Raw genomic sequence first — 18,349 nt, forward strand, 5'->3', positions numbered from 1 at the left:
GTAGACTTGTAATAAAGTCGCTTATATATATATGTCCTTTTTTTCCCTTTTTCCTTTTCTCTCACGTAACTCGACATATCTTACGGAATACTTTTTTTTTTTTTTTAAGATCTATTGTCACCGTGATTGATTGAGACGAGCTTGCAGTAATTATTACTTAAGTTTCCTTAACGAAGCTAATTCATTAGACGTTTCCTCTTTGTCCGCTGTGCGGCCTCAACGACCCAGCTCTACCCGTCTTGCAAATCCGATCATATTGCACGCCAATTTTTTCTCTCTCGAGGAATGTACATTTATATACGCGCAGCATCATATCTTTACCGTTTACAATCCGAATTCAGAGGAATCTCTAATTCAGAGACATATTGACAATTGTTACATTTTAACACGGTTGTCGCAATCGTTCTTCCCGTTTTCGAATTGTGAATCTGAAAGAGTGCTCGACGCCGCGTGTCGCAGCGACGATCCTTGCTAAGGTACGCTAAATACGTACTACATCTTTTGTGCTATTACAGAAGAGTGAGTTCGGCAATTCAACGTGCAGTATGACCGTACTGTGATTCAGAGTTTTCCTCATTTCTTTCCATTCGGCACTCGAGAACTACTTCCCCCTTCGTTGATAAGTGTGACATACAAATAAAATACATTAGAGACAGTGCACAGGATACCAGAAAATCCGCGGGAACCGACGCGAATTCTCGCAAGAGTCGAGACGCAGATTCGTAACGATCCCTCTCGCTTTCGCGTGTCGGCTCGCACGGGCTTTCGTCATTTCAATCTTACACAATGCAATAAATAAAGTCGGTTGTAAACAATAATACGAGAAGAAAGAACAACAATAATGGCAGTGAATAATCCCGAAACGAAATATCAAATAACGAAATCCCTTCGCTAATACAATTCGTTTGTGAGGGGGCGGGGGGGAGGAGAGCCGCGGGTGCGTGTCGTACACGCAATGCACTCGCGAAGAACAGAATCATGCGTGAAGCGAACGTTTTGGGAACTGAAGAAGTGTCATCGATTTCGATCAGTGGCTTGGCACACATACTGATAATAACGACAATAACTGATAATTATTAGTAAGTCCTATCTGTCGCTTTAGCACGTATTAAAATACTTCAATAGTTTATATGTATATAAGAATAGCTACCGCGGATTCGCTCTACCATTCGCAACAGAGATTCTCGCTCGTGCATTCATAGAGATAGCGAAACATGCAAGCGCGCGAGAAGAGTCGCATCGCAACGCACATAATCATTTACACACACACACATACACGATTTGCCTCTTTCATTCATACCCATATACGCACACACGTATGTTTGCGGAAAAAGTATATATATGTACACACATTCCTGTATATATTTAACCGTAATATATGTATATATATCTCTACCTTGCATTTCAGCAAGCAGCAACAGGTGTGTGTTTAAAAGATTCATCTAAAATTTTGTGTTTCTAAAATTGTCAGTCGGCTGGATAACATAACGAGCAAGAATTCAACAAGATTGGCTGATCTACTTTGCTAAGCCGGCCATTAAAATACTCTTTCTCCCTCTTTCTCGACTCTGTAAATATCTCCGATCGTTTCTAATAAAAATTGCATTTTATTCTTAACGTATTCCTCTCACCAAGGTAATATACGAGTAGTTTCGCGAGATTTGGCATAAAAATGATTATTGCCATCGGTTATAGCAGTTGGAACGTAATAAAGTATTACCTCTCTTTCTTCTTCCAGCTTTCATCTTCCAAGACTAAACTATTCATTTGTTGACAATAACGTCGTCGTTTAGATGTCGTATGGACAGGATGAAGTATCGTGTTACGTTACGACCTCGTCGTGAAAAAATAAATAGTCTCAGGTGCATCCTATTATAAGACGATCAAACCTATAGTGAGGAGAGGGCGCATAGAAGATGCGAAATGTGGTAGGAGATGGAGACGCTACGAAAGAGTGTGTCTGCATGAAACAGCGAGTAGATTGCATCGCGAGAGAAGTTTATGTTGAAAATCAAAACGATTTGACGCGGCTGCGGGACTGCTGACTTCTCGGCTGATTGCGCGGTGACGGTGCCGGTGTTAAGGTCGGCGTAGTTGTGCTAGTGGTGGCGGCGGTGCTTGCGCGCGATGAACGCGATGAATGTTTGCGACCGAATCGAAAGAATCGTCAGAAGAAGATCACCTCCTCCTCTGGCGGTTGCTGCTGCTGCTGCTGCTGTTGTTGCTGCGATTGCGGCTCCGTATTTCGCTGCTGCTGTTGTTGTTGTTGTTGTTGCTGCTGCACCTGCACGTACGGGGTGTCGGGCGGCGAGCGAGTGACGCGGAGTGAGCGATTCGACAAATGCGTGTGATTCCCGCCGCCGATTCCATGGCTATTTCCGAGCTCCGGTGACGAGTAAGCGGATCCGGTGACGATCGCTGGACTACTGCCAGCCCTGGAGTGCCGATCCGGACTATTGTTGCTCGCGGTGCTACCGCTTCTATTCGAACGAAAGGACGGATTATTGCTCGTAGACTGAAAGATAAACGTTTGTGATGATTTAGAGAGAGTGGAACGAGCTATAAGCTCTACCTTGTGTTATTGTTACTCCCGCTGGCGAGTTTCAGTGGCAGCTGTTGCTTGACCGGCAAGTTACTCTGCACTTTCTGCTGATTCGTCGCGCTGATCAGATTCAAGGGGATGCGTTTCGCCTCGGGTTGCGCCTTGCTGCGCGCGCTTTGCTGGATTGTTTCGGCGTTCTGCGTCAAGTGAGGTAGGTGAATCATCGTCGAGCCGGTCGTGGAACTTCCAACCAGCGTCACGCCTTGTCGCTCCAATGCCTCGAGTCGTCGATACAGCTGATCCCGTTGCTGCGTTACGTCCCGCTGCTCCGCGGCCAATTGCTCCCTCTGCCGCGCCAGCTCGACCCGTTCCTCCTCCAACTGGGTCTTCTCCTGTTGTGACGCGATACGAAACGCCGCTTTCTCCCGGCAGAGCTGATCCTGCAAGTTCCGCAGCTCTTCCAACTGACGATTCGGATTCGGTCGGCTGTTGGATTTGCCCATACTGCCCTCCTTACACGCGGCCAATTGCGCTTGCAGGCTGTCGATCGTTGTCATCTGATTACTTATTATACAGAGCAACGTATAAACGTGATGAGACAAACGTATCGCCGCCCACTGCTGATCCTTATTCGTGTCTAACTCTTGGCCGTCCTTTTCATCGGGATTCTCTTTGGGTAACTCACCGACCTTCGGAATGGGGATCACGGGGTTTAACGTGTTCGTATCACGCAGCGGATATCTCTCCTGAAAAACAGGCGCAGTCTTATAATATTATTTTTGTACGGTTGTTTCACATTCGCTCGTTCATTTGTATACATACTTTGTCGAAACCGGCGAACGTTTCGGCCCTGCGAGGAACGCAAAGAGCTGGCGGAATGTAAGCTTCGCTATGACGCTCGCCGGCGGAGCTTAAGCTTCGTGATAGAGGAGCGCCGCCCGCGCTGAACGACAGCGAGCTAGCGAGACGTGTCGCTTCTTGCACGGCCACAACCACCTGTATCGAACACAAAATTTATTACGCCGATTATAACGCGTCGATTTATAAACTAAGAATCCAATAATATAATTTATAGTGAGATAATGTATTAACCTCTTGCCACAAGTGAGTGGTATCGATTCCCTCGTTGTGCACCAATCGGGTGTAATCGGCACCTTCTTTCTCATGCTTCTCAATTTTCTCGTTGTCGTTCTCGTTCCCGCTCCAGATATTTGCCGCTTGCAAGAGCCGCATTTGCAAGTTGATCTTCTCCTCAAACAGCAACGCCTGCTCTGCATCCTTCTTTCGCAATTCGCCTGACAACACAACACAATTTTTTATTCGAATACGTTAGGAAGAGCAAGAATGATGTTAGAAGTTATGAAAAAGTTGAAAAAGACAGCTAAAAGAACATACCGACGATTCTAAGTATATGCGACTCCTTAATCTTGGCAATACGCTGCTTCTCTTCGGCGGAGACCAGCGAAATCGAAGAGGAACGAGTGTCTCGTAACTCGTTATTTTCAGTCAGCGTGTCGGTCTCGTTTTCGGAATCCTGTGGACAAGCCTCGACCGCCGACCGAATAGCCTGTATCCATAATTGTTTGTCCTTTGGCTTCTGAATCTTCAGCTCGAACATCTCTGGCTCGGCCGGGTTACTGCTTATTAGGTAGATGCTAGATTCTTGACGGGCCTTCTCGCGAACCAGCAGCTTCTGCAGCGACACTATACCGGCTTTATTGTCAGGCACGAAGAACGCGTATTTCTGATCTCTCTCAGCCAAGAAAAACAATATGTCTGAGAGAACGACCACTACGATAGCAGTCATTTTGCCACGACCTTGCATTAGGTATGCAGTGCCCTCGAACTTCAGGATTCTGTTGATTATATCCGACTTCTTGAATTTGGCACCACGATACATCGCGAATGATTTCGCGTCGATCCTGTAAAAATGTTATTTATTAGTTTTAATTAAAAAAAAAAGATAATGGCGCGGAGAAGTAAAAATAATGAAAAGAAAAAGAAACCAAAACTTACTTATTGTATATTTCTAATTTTCTATCTTCTCTCTCTTTGTCGGCTACGCAGGCATCTACGTCAGCTAAAATCTCTTTAACAAGGACCAGTGCTTTACGTAAGTCTTCACCTTCGTCTTGTGTGACGCCGGTTTTAATGAGCGGCTCAATCAGCAACGGATACTTCGTCAAACGTTGAGTAACGAAGAGTATACATTCGGGTATACCCTTCTTTTTCAACAAAGGATTCGTCTGCGGGACACGAATCGTTCCATTTTATTGGGCAACACCGATTCGAGTTTATATCGATCATTTGCTTGTTCATTGCTAAAAACGTACCTGACAGTGGCGAACGAAACGGGCGAAGCGAGAGTCGGTACGCAAATAATACTTGTACGCTTCGACGGCGTCCCGATGACGGCTGCAAAACTCCCCGTACGCGCTCTTCATGCGTTGCGCGTTGTCGCTCGAGAACTGGTCGACCAGAATGTCGGCGATCGTAGAAACCACGGAGTTCGCATTCTGTCGCTTTCGCAGCTTCTGCAGAAACCGCAGGTGGATGTCGATCAGATCGCGCAGTCGGGGAAACATGCGCTCGAGATCCGGCTGGCCCAGACGAAAGTGCCGTCGCAGTCCCTCCGCGAAGATCTTCTCCATCGCGAGCAACACCAGGCAATGGTGCTTCTCCGTGAGCACGAATTCGTATATGTGCTCCTGCCTCTTCACCTCGCGCTCGCAATGATCGACGAGACGCAACGCGATGTTACGTCCGATCGCGGAGCTCCAAGAGTCGGGCTCCTCCTTCCCCAATGTCAGCTCGGGATCTATCTCCTCGAGATCCGCCACCGTGAACTGATGAGCGTCGTCCCCGAAGTCAAAGTCTTCCCATCCGCTGAAACAAGAGAAACAACAGTTCATTAAGCCTTTTTCATCAGTTCGTTGTTGTTCGGTACAGCATTATGGGTATTTTGGGCGCCAGTATGACGCCACCTTGATTAAAATTTACGGATTAAAGTTTATTATAGTATTCAAGAAAAAGAAAAGGGAAAAGATGTAATTACAAACCTGTGGAGATCACGATGTTGCCCGGTCTCGGCATCTTTTTCTTCATTTATCGTTTGACTGAAAGAAAGATACAGCTTTGTTTCATAAAGCACAATTTATGGTAAACAGAGACTTACTCTTCCCTAAAATAACGCACACAATGTTAGGTCGAACTCCAACTTGAGACTCTTGAAATTAATGTATTCAGACGCCTTTTAAGAAAAAACTGCGTTTAGAAAAATATTTCTTTCCGTATGATCGTTATTATACAAACCTTGCAGACGATATTTGATATCTTCATTTAAACGTGTATGTGAATATTCTAATTTTCATTGTATAGTAAATAAATATTCGATACATGTATTATTAAATTACTACGTACTATCGTAATTGTAATGATCAATGCCGATTATCGCTATGCATAGCTAATAAAATTAGCAGTCTAAGATAAATTCAGAAAGATAAAAAATCTTTGATATTAATAGCAAAAAGCCATTCCGCAGATGAGCAATAATCTGCAAGAGTCAGGAAATTCCGAGTTCAGGTCGGGTGGGACATGCGTCGTAAATGCAACCACTTGCTTTCTCTCCGCTCCTATTGTTGTGTCCTACGGTTCGCTTTAAACTTTTCCAACGAGATCACGAACACGCATATGACGCATTTACGGGAGACTCGAAGAACAGCACCCGTTATATATATAATTTTTTTTTTTTGCTAGATCATAATCCCGACCCGACCCAAAACTTAAAACAAACTACTGCGAGAAACGTGATTGTCTCGTGACACATTGAGAAAACGTGGGAACGACGAGAGAAAGAAACGTGAAAGAAATTATCGTTGACAGGGCAAGGTGTAAAGTATATAGTAGAGAGGAGAGATAGAGACTGGTATAACATGTCATGAGCCATGTATCTATTGTGATAATATATTGTCCGATATGTGTGATTACTTATTCATTGGAGAATATTATCTTATGGATCAACAACAATCAACGAACTTACGCGTTATATAATTTACGGGCGAAGATTACAATGAGAAGAGGTGACACAAAACATATCATTGAATGATGGACACAAATCATAGAAGCAAGCACAAGATTAGAAGCATATAGGCAGGGCATAGACGATGTCTCTTCCAGGTATACAGGATGAGACGGCAGAATTCGATTGCCGTTCGTTGGACAATATGCGTGTATTATGTATATGTATGTGTATACATGTGTAGTGTGCGAGAAAAGAATCGAGGAACACGAGAGACGCGCGTCTTCCTACTAGACGCGTGTAAAAGCGCTGGATCCAGATTAAGCAAAGGATCGCGAGCAAATGCGAATCCAACAGCTTGCTTCAATGAGTGCGAACTGGGCCTCGCCAGTCGACGTGAAAGCGAGTTGTCGATTCGTTCGCGTCATTTGCTCGCCTTCGTTTACTTGGCCCGAATTCAGCTGGAGATAATACACGAACAGAAACGAACGCTTTCGACAGAATACAGGAGGAACACATCAGATATCAGAGACTTACTTGACTCCAAGCTTAGTGGCGACTCGCCGCCAAGGGCTGTAGCTTGACACGGTTTTCTTGTGGCTGTTAATTTCCCTTTAATCGTCGTACAATCGATCGGTATGCACGTGGTTGCACGAGAGGGAATGCACGGGAGAAGGAAAAAGCACATACTGCATTAGGGCAACTTCATTTCGCCTGTTAGGCCGTTTTTTTTTCCTTCATTTTCATTTTTTTCTTCCTAATTCTTTTTTCTTACGCTTTTCGACTTTACGCGTCGATACCTAACTTTAACGAATCGTTCCCCACGCAAGAGTTTTCTATTCATTAATAGATATACAGCTTTGTCCTTTTTCTTTTAAATCGAAGTAATGTAATTTAAAATTCAAAATCGAATAATCTTCGGAGTTACGTCAATGTGTCTGATAACTTCATGTTATCACGTAATTATCGACAATATCAGTCGCTAGTACTATCTTTGTAGCTTGTGTATGTAATAACAGCGAACCGAAAGCTAGCTGAGGTAGTCTGAGCATGAAATATTTTGTATAAAGTAATAATACGCATAATATGTAAAAACGATATTATATCAATCAAAATGTAGCGGCGCGATGCTGAACGCGCTAAAGCTTGCCGCACTATTGATGTTGCTAAATTGCGAAATCAATCAGAATAATAAGCTTCTGAGCTAGCCAAAACCTCGGAGTAATAAACTGATGCACAATTTTTACTTAAAAATTTTCCACAATCTCGTTTCATACTATTTATACGCATTAGATAAAAAAATTTTTTTACGTGATAAATTATGAAAACTTTTTCCTAATCTAAATATATGCTATAAAATGAGATGGTAAATTTGAAAATTGTCAATCGAATTAAGCGGGATTTGAGTTACTCATTAATTATTTCAGAGTAAAAAAAAAAGTTCATTATAAACTCCGAGTTTCGACCCAGCCATGCCATTTGCGTGCGAATCTTGAACCACAGATACGCAGATCAAATGCAAAAAAAATGTAGAACTTTTTGTCGGTACAAACTTATTACCTTCCGCTGCCGGGTAACGCCGGTAGAGGCAACGACGTCGTGGAGCCCCGTTTGTTGATGTTGCTGTTGCTCGAGATTATGGAAACGTTGGATGAAGACTTTGATGCGAATTTGCCGGAGTGATGCTTCGACTTGATGCACTCTAGCACTAACTGATCCTTACATCCCTGACTTTGATGAACCGACGCTCCGCAATCTGATTTTATATAAAAATTAAATAAAGTGTAATTTTATAAAAGTTAATTTAACATCGGCAATCACGAAATTTATTTAATTCAATATAACAATTCTCTTACTGTCGCAATGAAGGAGCGGTTTATTCGTGGAATGTTTCATACAAACATCACATAATAAGCTTCCCTGAGTTCCCACCATCGTCGTTACCCACAAATGCTGTTGACTAGTCTTCTTTCCGCTTTTATCCTGAAATAATATTTTCACACGGTTCGTCGAGAACGTCTTTATCGGATGTATCAAATGATGTTTCAGATTATCGATTTACCTTATTCCTTTTGCGGAAGAAAATAGAACCGCGTTTTCTTCTAGTCTTTTCAGAATGATGATCATCGTATGCAGTACCACTGAAAAAATTAGCATATATATCAAACATTGTTCGACTTAATATTCAGAAAAGATATTTAAAATTGAATTTTGTAGATGATCAGCAGTGCAACTATAGAAGCGTTTCGATCTATTCATAGCTTATTGCGAGAGCTAAAAGTGTGCGTGTAATCTCTGTAAATGTGTGCAGAGCTACGTATTTTAAAATGTGTTGCATGCACAACCACGTGACATAGTAATTTCCGTTGTGATATATTCGATAATTTTGTTCAATGAGTCTTAAGTAACATTAAACTGCCTACGTGTAGTTTTTAATTAGTACCTAAAGAGAGAAATGAGAGATTATTTCAAACAAATAAATGCACGTGAGTCCATCTGGCATTTGATTTTGCAGTTGTAATGTAACTACAGACTATTTGTGGCTACAAAATCGATCGACTGGCAAACCGGTACAAACCGTTTCCCATCTGAGACGTTAATAGGTTTTTGCGGTATGTCATAAATAATTCGGTTAAATAGTGACGGACTTGAGGCATCGGGGTACTCACTCGGTCAAAAGCTCGTCAATCTGGACATTCGGAGTGCCCTCCCGGTCTTCGTGGAATCCGTGGCTGTGTGGTGTATGAAGATCTTCGGTTTCTGTCTCACTCCCACTACCCTTTTCGTTTCTTTCATGACGGCTGTTTCATGCAGGATTGTAGCAAATTTTCAAGTACAAACACAAACTAAGCGACTATCGTGTATATAATGAATAAATTGTTCAGATATTCTCAAATGATCTTCGAGGCAGAGATGCACATCGATAATATTTGAAATAACAAACTGCTCGCGCTTAGAAAATTAGTTACGTGATTGGCAGAAGTGAAACGTATATGAACTAAGCTTTTAAATCAATAGCGGACATGTTATTATTGTTATTATTAACTATTTTGGTCTCATGTAAAAGACGAAAGATATTAATTGTGCTTGTCATAAGTAATAAATAATGTAAGATACGCGATAGACCAAATATGTATCAAGCTATAACTTCTTCTTGTATATTTTATGCGACTTGCAATAATACGCGAGCAGTTATATAAGATAAGCTAAAAGATCTATATAATGCAGAATGCTGCAGGCATTGAATGTAGACATCTCCAAGATTTATTCTACTTATAAGTTATAAGTGTTCATGCATGAGTACGTCTGCGTCTGCACTTTCAAAATGAGTTACTACTTGTGCGGAAAATTGAAAAATCGACAGAATATAAATATATACGCGTGTAAGTATACATGCATGGGTGCTGCGCACACATGAATGTACACGGCACAAAATATATATATATGTGCATAGCTTTTTGTGTGCTTATTAATTACAAGATCGCAAGCTAGATTACGACTGTACAAAAGTAAGTAACTTCATATGCAAAAAAAAAAACTTTAGAAAATAATGTATAATATATAAGTGTCCTTCAATATCGATCTAGCTATGCGATCTTCATCTATGATCCGTAATGGACTTACGCTGCAAGTAAAGGCGTCGCTCGAGTTCCGGTTTCGGTTAACGCGTGAACCTGCGGTGCCACGATCGAAGGCGTCGATATAGATTTCTGAAGAGGTAAACGCGAACCAGTCAGTCCCGGCATTAAACTGCTACTTTCCACTAATCTCTGACTATCCCTTTTTGTGACTATCTTCTGATATTCGTTCTGTCAAAGAAAAATTTGCTCTGTAGTGATTTCGTTCCCCCGCGCGCGTGTCGAGGGAGATCGATATCGTCTCTCGGAGAAATCTCGGAAATTACCTGTATAAGATCAGCTTCGTTCAGGGAGTGCGTGCTCGTTTGCGACCTGCATGCCCGATTGCTCACGCCTACAGGCCCGGTACATGATTTCCCATCTAATTCTATCTCGTTTTCGCTGTCTAGGCTACTTAAACTAATGCTGCGTTGTCGCTGAAATGAGTAAATTGCGTACGTCGTGATTGCGCGTTTCTTTTAGCGATGGCATTTAGCGATGTGGCCTCGGCCGAGAAGCGCGATGCGCAAGACAACAAAGCAACCAGATCCATGCCACCATCGTTCAAAGAGTGTATAATTATGATCGGGTATTTCAGACCGATGTAATTTCGATGAGTTCAGATTTCGATGCTACACAGGACACGAGAGATATTAATCTCCACACTCACATTCTTAATAATGGGAGGGCAACAGTAATGTTCTTGCGTAGCATCAAAATCCGCGGCATCGAAACGTGAACTCACCGAGATTGAACCGGGTCCGTCCCCTGGTTTCAATAAGTAACGGACAATATTAACCATATTTTGAGGCTGCAGATGATTTTGTCCGGAGTATCGGCGGCGGCCACGTCGACTCTCTTCCAGATCCTCCAGATCTCCGTTCCAGCTGCGTCTCCGATCTATACCCTGCATCTGTTGCGAGCGGGCATGGCCACCACCCATCAACGGGAAATGCGTCGGGGAGCTGTTCGCGGAGTAATTGCCGAGGACGAGGTCCGGGTCAGAACCGGTGTCGTGGTGATGATGATTGCCGGAACGAGACGCGAGCTCGGCCGAAGCCATCAGCGGACACAGGGACGGGCAGGAGGAGGTCAATCTTTGTGGTGCATTGTTGGAGGCGCAAATGTGGTATCCCAAAGTGCTTTGTAACGCTATGTTTCGCATACGCTGGATGCAGTCGTGTATCTCGTGCAGTTGCTGTAAATTTTCCTCTGTAAGAAAGCAAACGTTGCTCACATTTAATCATATCAGAATTATACATATATGTATATATCATATCAATATTATATATATATATATATATATATATATATATACCTATATATCAATTTTAAAAAATTGAACGTTCATTAACCTTTCAATTTCTTCTCTTATTTTTAACTCGTACAGTTTTGTATAGTTCTTTTTAATTTTACAAATTGACGCGTCATATTTATTTTCTTATGTAAACTTGAATATTGCGCGAATCACACCATCGTTCGAAAAATAAAACAAGACTTGCATATAACAGATTGGTATCTCCAATTTCAAACGCGTGAAACGAGAGAGAAACGGTCGTTACCTAGGACCGGATAATTCTTGGCCACACCGGGCGAGTGCGGCGTGACGCTAATGAGGGGCACATGAGGATTAGGCTGGGCTTGTATATTAGTGCCGAGTGCGAGGAACGGGTGTTGCTGCTGCTGTTGCCGCTGTTGCTGCTGGTGGTGATGCTGCTGTTCGTCACCGCCCTCAGACATGTTGATCGCCGCTTTGTCGGTATTGTCTTTGGTGTTGTAGCCGGTCTCCGTAATTATGCCGCCGTGTAAACTCAGGCCGCGTAGATCCCCATTAATGATAGGCAGCACGCGATCGCAGTCGGAGTGCGATGAGCCAAGGTAATCGGTTATTACATCTTCCTCGCTGTCCTCGCCGCTATTCGGACACTCGTCTGTAAGCATACGATTGCGTCCGTGTTACAAACAATTGTTGATAAATCGAGAATCGGCATCACTTTCACCGTTCATTCGTTAATATGTTAATTCAAAACGCCGTGCTATACAAAAAGAATCCTGGATTAAATACATCCCCGTTCTATTTCAATCACATCCACCGTGTGCAACGAGAAACGAATGACAAAGAAGAGTTATTTTTCGTTGTTCGATAACGAAAGCTAACATTGGCGAGGAGAGGGGCGGGGGGTGTAAAAAGTAGTAGTTTACTGGTGTCCTCGCGCGGCGATACGAGCACAGAGCAGACAGAGAGTCGGAGTCGGGAGTCGGAGTCAGAGCTGGAGTCGGCGGGAGTTCGAGAAGCGTGATACCGGAAAACCGATACCGAAATGTCCTCCTCGCACCGCCTCTGTCTATTGATTCGCGAGACTGGGAACAAACGAGCGACTCTACGACAATCGCGCCGGCCCCCGCGACGGCCTCATCTCGGACTCGGTTCCGTTCTCGGGAGTGCCGTTAAAAGGCATATTCAATGGAAATCAGGTCAGATTGCCGTGCGTATTCCGCTGACGGACAACTCGCATCCGCGTATTCCGCTCGGGCACGCGGACGGGATAGCGTAAATGGGACCCCGGGAGGGATCGTCCCGATCTCGTGCGACGTGCCCCGCGAACCCGAGTTCTCCAACTGATAACATCGTCAAGTAACGTCAAGATCAAACCGGATTTCGAATCGGGCACCGCGCGCGAACGCGAGTTGAATTTTAAGGATCTCACGACCTCACGGCGTGGAAACGAAAGCGACGGCCGAGGGGGGAATAGGGGAGAGAACGAAAGTTCGAAGCGGGCGAAGGATGACGAAGAGTGATATTTTCTCGTTTCGTGCGTTCAGACAATTCGTTCTCCAGGACGAATTGTGTCGACGGCGATCGCGGCTCGAAACAATCCGGCATTATATCTCGCTCGTGAGAAAGTAAACCGGAGAATCGTAACTCCATACGGAACGTATGCGTTAGACACTAAGGCCATTAACTGGTTCGACTCGTGCCGCGATTCTCGATCGCAGCACGAGCAGGAACCACGCTGTAATTCCCCGCGACGTTAACGACGATGCCGAATGTCTTTTACGCGCGACCGATAAACGCTCGCGCACGGATTTCACACGGATCGTTGATCTCCAATAGGAGATCACGCAGCCCGCGTGTCTCCGATCCGAGTCTTTCCCAGGGAGGACATCCTCTTCGCGATCTTCTCTCCAGAAGCAGAATACGATAAAGCGCCGGATTTCACTCGCTACCCTGCAGAATTTAGCCATCGTCCTTCTCGGGAGGGCGAGCGGGACGAGCGCGCGAGATAGCGTACCGTGTGGCCGAGCACTTTTCCGGGTAGAAAGGGGCTGACAGACTGTTGCTTTTCCCCCTGCGTAGCTCCCGGAGCGCGAATTGATCCGCTGGTCCGCGCACGGCACTCCCCGCTGCCTCCGTACACCCCCGCGACCCTGTAACCCGCCGCCGCCACCGTCGCCACCACCGCGGCCAACCTTCAACTCGCTTTTCCTCCTCTACCACCGCTGTCGCCACCACCACCACCACCACCGCCGCTGCCGCCGCCGTCACCGTCACCGCCACCACCGCCGTCGGCATCAGCAGCTGAGAGTGTGTTTGTTAGATTTGTATCTTTCCACAATTTCCACCCTGAGCGTGTCGCGAAGTGGCCCGATATGAATCTCTAGCTGTCAGCCGCCTCCGGATATCTCCCGCACAGCTTTTCATGCGTTTCCGCAGACAATCTTCCACTCTCGGAAATTTTATCAGGCGTCCTCACTCTTTTGGAAACTGTTGAGAATTTAAAACACTGAGTATCCTTACAAGCAATGACATTGATGATTTCATCGAGTATTGGTTAACTTCGATCGAAATTAGCTTTTCATTTTCTAGAAACGGAGCTAGAAAGGGATGAAAAACTTATTATGCTTAATTAATAAAACTGTGAAAAATGATATTAATAAAGCTGCAAATTACGATTGTAAGATTCCATTAAGACTTCATGTTAGCTAGAGAAAAATGTTGCTTTCCATTTGTAATATAAATCTGAATTTATTAGAGCTCACCAATCTTTGATTGCTCATAATTAAATCACAAAAGTTAATGCCTTAATAATAAAATAATACCTTTTTTTTTATAGCTTTTTATGCCATCTTTTTGAAATACCATGCGCAAATTCATTTATGCAAAATAAAAGCAATAACGATAAAAAAAATTATTATGTACCATTTAATAATCCAAAAATTGTTTACTAATATTTTCTTTTTCAACAACCTTTTATGTGTACTATATACTTTATAGACAATTGATACGATGTATTTTATCGAAATTTGATTAGATTTCCTTTGTTTCACAGTTTCTTTCAATATCTTTTAAATAACTAAGCTTTACTGTATTAAAATTATATTAAAATAAAGTCTACTTAAAATTTTTATATTTTACATTGATATTTATGCTCTAAATTTATCAGTGAATGCGCTATAAAACACAGTGTTTTTCATCTAAACGTAATAAATAATAATATATATCAATTTACTTTTCAATAATTCTTCCCGTCTGTTTCATGCTGTATCGCGTCTTCAGTGCATTGCGTTTTTTTGCCTCTTTCATTCGACAGTTTTCCATAAACCTCTCTAATGCAAAAAGGTTTCACCGTAGTAGTAATCGGCGCGACAAACAACAACCCTTCAACGGCATCGGTTACCAGGGGGAACGTCAGAGAGAGAGACGTGATTGTGTTTGCTCCAGCTGGCATTTGAATGTAGGCCGCGGTGACTCCGAGTCGATATTATCGGCGTCATTAAATATTCCGCGGCGGTAATGATTTTCGCTGGGGTAGCTCCCTCGACGGTATATTCGAATATTCGATACAGCGATACTTATATTGGCCCGTGCACGTGGAAACCTTATACGGCGCTCGCGATAGGTAATTATTTCGTGGGTGGACGATGCATCATACGGAATTCTCTGTGCTCTCAATACGAAATAACGGCGCACGGGATTTTCTCGATTCACGGAGAAAGTTTCGAGGGGGGCTTTCAAGTAGAAGGATATCGCAATTTCATTTCCTCCCGTATTTCTAATTATTTTCTTCGCGAAAAGCGTGCGACAGCAATAATCGATCCGAGCGCTGCGGAAAAACTAACTGTATTACTTTCGTTACGGCGTATACGTCAAGCGCGGGATTGATATTATTGCCGTTATCAGATCACTCACGGAATTGAATTTTCGTTTAACAGACTATTACTGTAAACTGCTTTACCGCACCATTTAACGTTAATCTCGTCTCGCTTTAACGAGGCTGAACGCCGATGTGGAATTCGCGAAATTAGCATCCCTCAGCAGGATGCTGATTTTGCTCAGGCGTGCCGGAGCATAATATGAATACAATTGAAAGGAACGAATTTTCTGCCACAGTTTAGTCTAAACAATTAAAAAAACCCTTCGTAAAAAAATCATGCTGATTAGTGCGAATATAATTACTGTTGACTCTAATCGAGATTGTTCGCGAGTCCTGCAGTGAAAAAAATAAATCCGGACATTTCTTTCACTTAGAAATCTCCAGACAGCGTTGTGAAAAATTGTTTATAACAAACGTTTTTTCACAACTTTATATTATTTTTAAGTTACATATAGCGAATTCGATTGGACGCACTAGTGCCCATTCGACGCACGTTAAAATCGTTGCATACAAGTCGACGTAAAAAAGTGTGTTTAATATTAATACAGAAACGGGTTAAACCGCGAAATTATTAATAAATGATTGTATTAATTGGTAAAATGTGTATTCGGCATGTTATTAATCGAAATACTTTACTTTTACATTGAATTTAAAACAGTGAACAACGGCATCCAATCGAATTCGCTTGATAATCTTATTTCTCGAATTTTAATTTTTAAAATAAAACAAAATTCGGAGTATTTTTTATTAATAATTATTAATTTTAGGCAAAGATACATTAATTTAAAAATTTTGTCGAGTACATTGAACTCGCGAATATCACTTAAAGAAACGAATACCGATTAGAGTTAATAAGAATCTCTTGTATAGAATATTGTTTTTTTTTTTAATTTAGATGACATATCTTTCTAAATATTTACGAGATTAAAAGACAACAAAATCGATACAATATGTGCACTTCATGCATTTAAGAACATAGTAAGTGCCTCTTTCTCTCTCTCCTTCATTTTACATAGTATTGATTACCTCAAGAATATGCTTTTGTTTCTGGTCCAATATAAATAGCAATGATAGATATATACAATATATGTACACACACACACATACACACACACACACACACACACACACATACACACATATATACCACACAAGGCACATCTCTTACTGTATGTAAAATGCATCTCATGGATATATATTACAATAGTCATTTCTTTTAATATATTTATATGATGCTAATTATAATGGAATCTCTGTCGATTCGTGTCCCAAAACAAGATAGTATTTCTTTTTTCATCTATTTCATTTGCATTCTAATAAGTTATTCCTTGAAAAATTAACAAAGGACGTCATACACATTGTATTTTAAGACTATGATGTAATCGCTAGATAATCCTTATCAGCATTCAAAATATAAACTGCTAGAAATTCAAGTTAACCAAGTAAATATTTCCTTTCTCCATATGTCAAGTCTCAAGAGAGATTTTGACAACTTTTCTCCGATTTTCCGACACACAGTCCAATTTCGTTCTCTGGAAATATTTAGTATTGAAGTTCATACGTTTCAATATGTTTTGCACCACGCGTTTTATATCCAATAAACATGCATGTAAGTGTAAATAAGCCTGGCTTTCCGAACAAACGCACCGCGCGTACCTGCGTGTGTGTGCGTGTGTGTGTGTGTGCGTGTGTGTGTGTGTATGTGTACCTGACGCCCACACAACAAACGTATGTACATACACAACAAATCCGTCCACGCATCTTCCCATATGACAGACAGAGAGAAAGCCGAGAGACGGGCGACTCACCGGAGGAAAACGGAGCGAGCACCTCCTGCCGCTTCTCCATCGTTTCCTCGCGTCCCCCTCACCGGGCGTACCCTCGCGCGGCCGCGCCTCGCGCTTCTCCAAGAGACTGCAACACGGACTGCAACAGTTGAAAAATAAATCGGCTTGAGAAACCTGACGCGTGCTGGGCGCGAGCTGAGTGAGAGATCGAGGGATCGAGGAGCGCTCCGGACGGAGCGCGCCGTGGGAAATCCTCTACTCCGCAGAATGCTCCTCTTTCGCGCGCCCCTCGCTCGATCGCTCGCGATCCTTATAGGATCGAGGTGTAACGATCACCGATCAATTTGAAAAGGCAGAGAAAACCCAGGGAGGAGAATTTTATTCACCCGTGCGCGCGCGCACACACACACTTTGTCGTACGCACTTTGTGCGCGCCAGATCGTTGACAGGTGGATCGCGCGACGATCCACCGTCGATCCCGCGTCTCCCAACTCCCACACACCACACACATTTCCCCGCATCCGCGGGGGATACGTACCACCCAAGTACACGCGTCGCCCTTTATCCCGCGATAGCCATTTAACGTCGCGCACGTCGGCGTCCCCGAGGCGCTTTTCTCTCTCCCTGATGGCCTCTCCGGGCACGGCGGGGCTCGTTCAGTGGCGCGGGGTAACACAGTCTCGCGTCGCCAGGCCCACCGTCAGCGACACGGTCAAAGGCACGTCGACCATCTTGTATCAGTCGGTTAATGCAGTGCCGTGTCCCGTCACCGTCGTCGCCGAAGGCGGGCGCCCCGCGTGAGGAGGGGAGATATGTTTCGCGAAAAATCGAAAATTTCCACGCACGACGCCGATCAGAAAACGCCAATTGGCGTGCTGATTGTCGAGTTTATCTCTCGCGATGCCGCTCGGAGAAAATATTTATATCACCGAGGAGTAATAATATTCATGGAATTTATATTGCGAATTAGCGAACCCGCATTTCGGGGTTGTACCTGTTGCATCACCTTTCCTTTCTCTCTCTTCCCGAGGCATTTTAAATATGTCGCATCTACTTCATCGTAAACGCGACAAACACAGGTGAAACCGGACGGATGTGTTATCATACTTGTAATTGACATAGTCGAAAGTTTGACAAATCTAACCTCTGATTCTGTTAAAAAAAAAAAGGAAAAGTTAGTTGAATTTTGAAATAAGGAAAACGAGCAAAGTGGAGAGACACTTTAATTC

At 43.3% G+C, this 18,349-nt stretch overlaps 1 protein-coding gene across 8 annotated transcripts; it reads right to left on the reverse strand.

Moving 5' to 3' along the window:
- Positions 1-216: 216 nt before the first annotated feature.
- Positions 217-18,349, reverse strand: LOC105462681 (rho guanine nucleotide exchange factor 18-like). 8 transcript variants are annotated; one of them, XM_011709473.1, is made up of 19 exons: positions 17,659-18,349; positions 17,142-17,259; positions 11,740-12,108; positions 10,977-11,389; positions 10,465-10,614; positions 10,185-10,369; positions 9,230-9,361; positions 8,623-8,701; positions 8,417-8,543; positions 8,121-8,316; positions 7,098-7,172; positions 5,602-5,658; positions 4,876-5,428; positions 4,559-4,788; positions 3,938-4,464; positions 3,635-3,837; positions 3,365-3,538; positions 2,573-3,288; positions 217-2,480 (listed from the first exon to the last, which is right to left on the reverse strand). In XM_011709473.1, exons 2-19 carry the CDS (start codon positions 17,179-17,181, stop codon positions 2,168-2,170), a joined length of 4,539 nt encoding a protein of 1,512 aa, XP_011707775.1. In that variant the 5' UTR covers positions 17,182-17,259; positions 17,659-18,349; the 3' UTR covers positions 217-2,167. The 8 variants fall into 8 exon arrangements, with proteins under 8 accessions (XP_011707775.1, XP_011707774.1, XP_011707773.1 ...); XM_011709472.1 differs by having other exon boundaries at positions 7,098-7,160; positions 10,923-11,389; XM_011709471.1 differs by having other exon boundaries at positions 10,923-11,389.

The sequence above is a fragment of the Wasmannia auropunctata genome, unplaced genomic scaffold (genome assembly GCF_000956235.1).
Source record: "Wasmannia auropunctata unplaced genomic scaffold, wasmannia.A_1.0 LD336095.1, whole genome shotgun sequence".
NCBI lineage: Eukaryota > Metazoa > Arthropoda > Insecta > Hymenoptera > Formicidae > Wasmannia > Wasmannia auropunctata.

What these genes read in the sequence shown, in the direction of transcription:
- LOC105462681 (XM_011709471.1), bottom strand. Translation starts at nt 17,181, where the DNA reads ATGGAGAAGCGGCAGGAGGTGCTCGCTCCGTTTTCCTCCG. An exon ending in CAAGAATTATCCGGTCCTAG is followed by an intron (nt 11,390 to 11,739) that starts GTAACGACCGTT and finishes GCTTTCTTACAG; the next exon opens with AGGAAAATTTACAGCAACTG. An exon ending in CCACTCACTTGTGGCAAGAG is followed by an intron (nt 3,539 to 3,634) that starts GTTAATACATTA and finishes TGTTCGATACAG; the next exon opens with GTGGTTGTGGCCGTGCAAGA.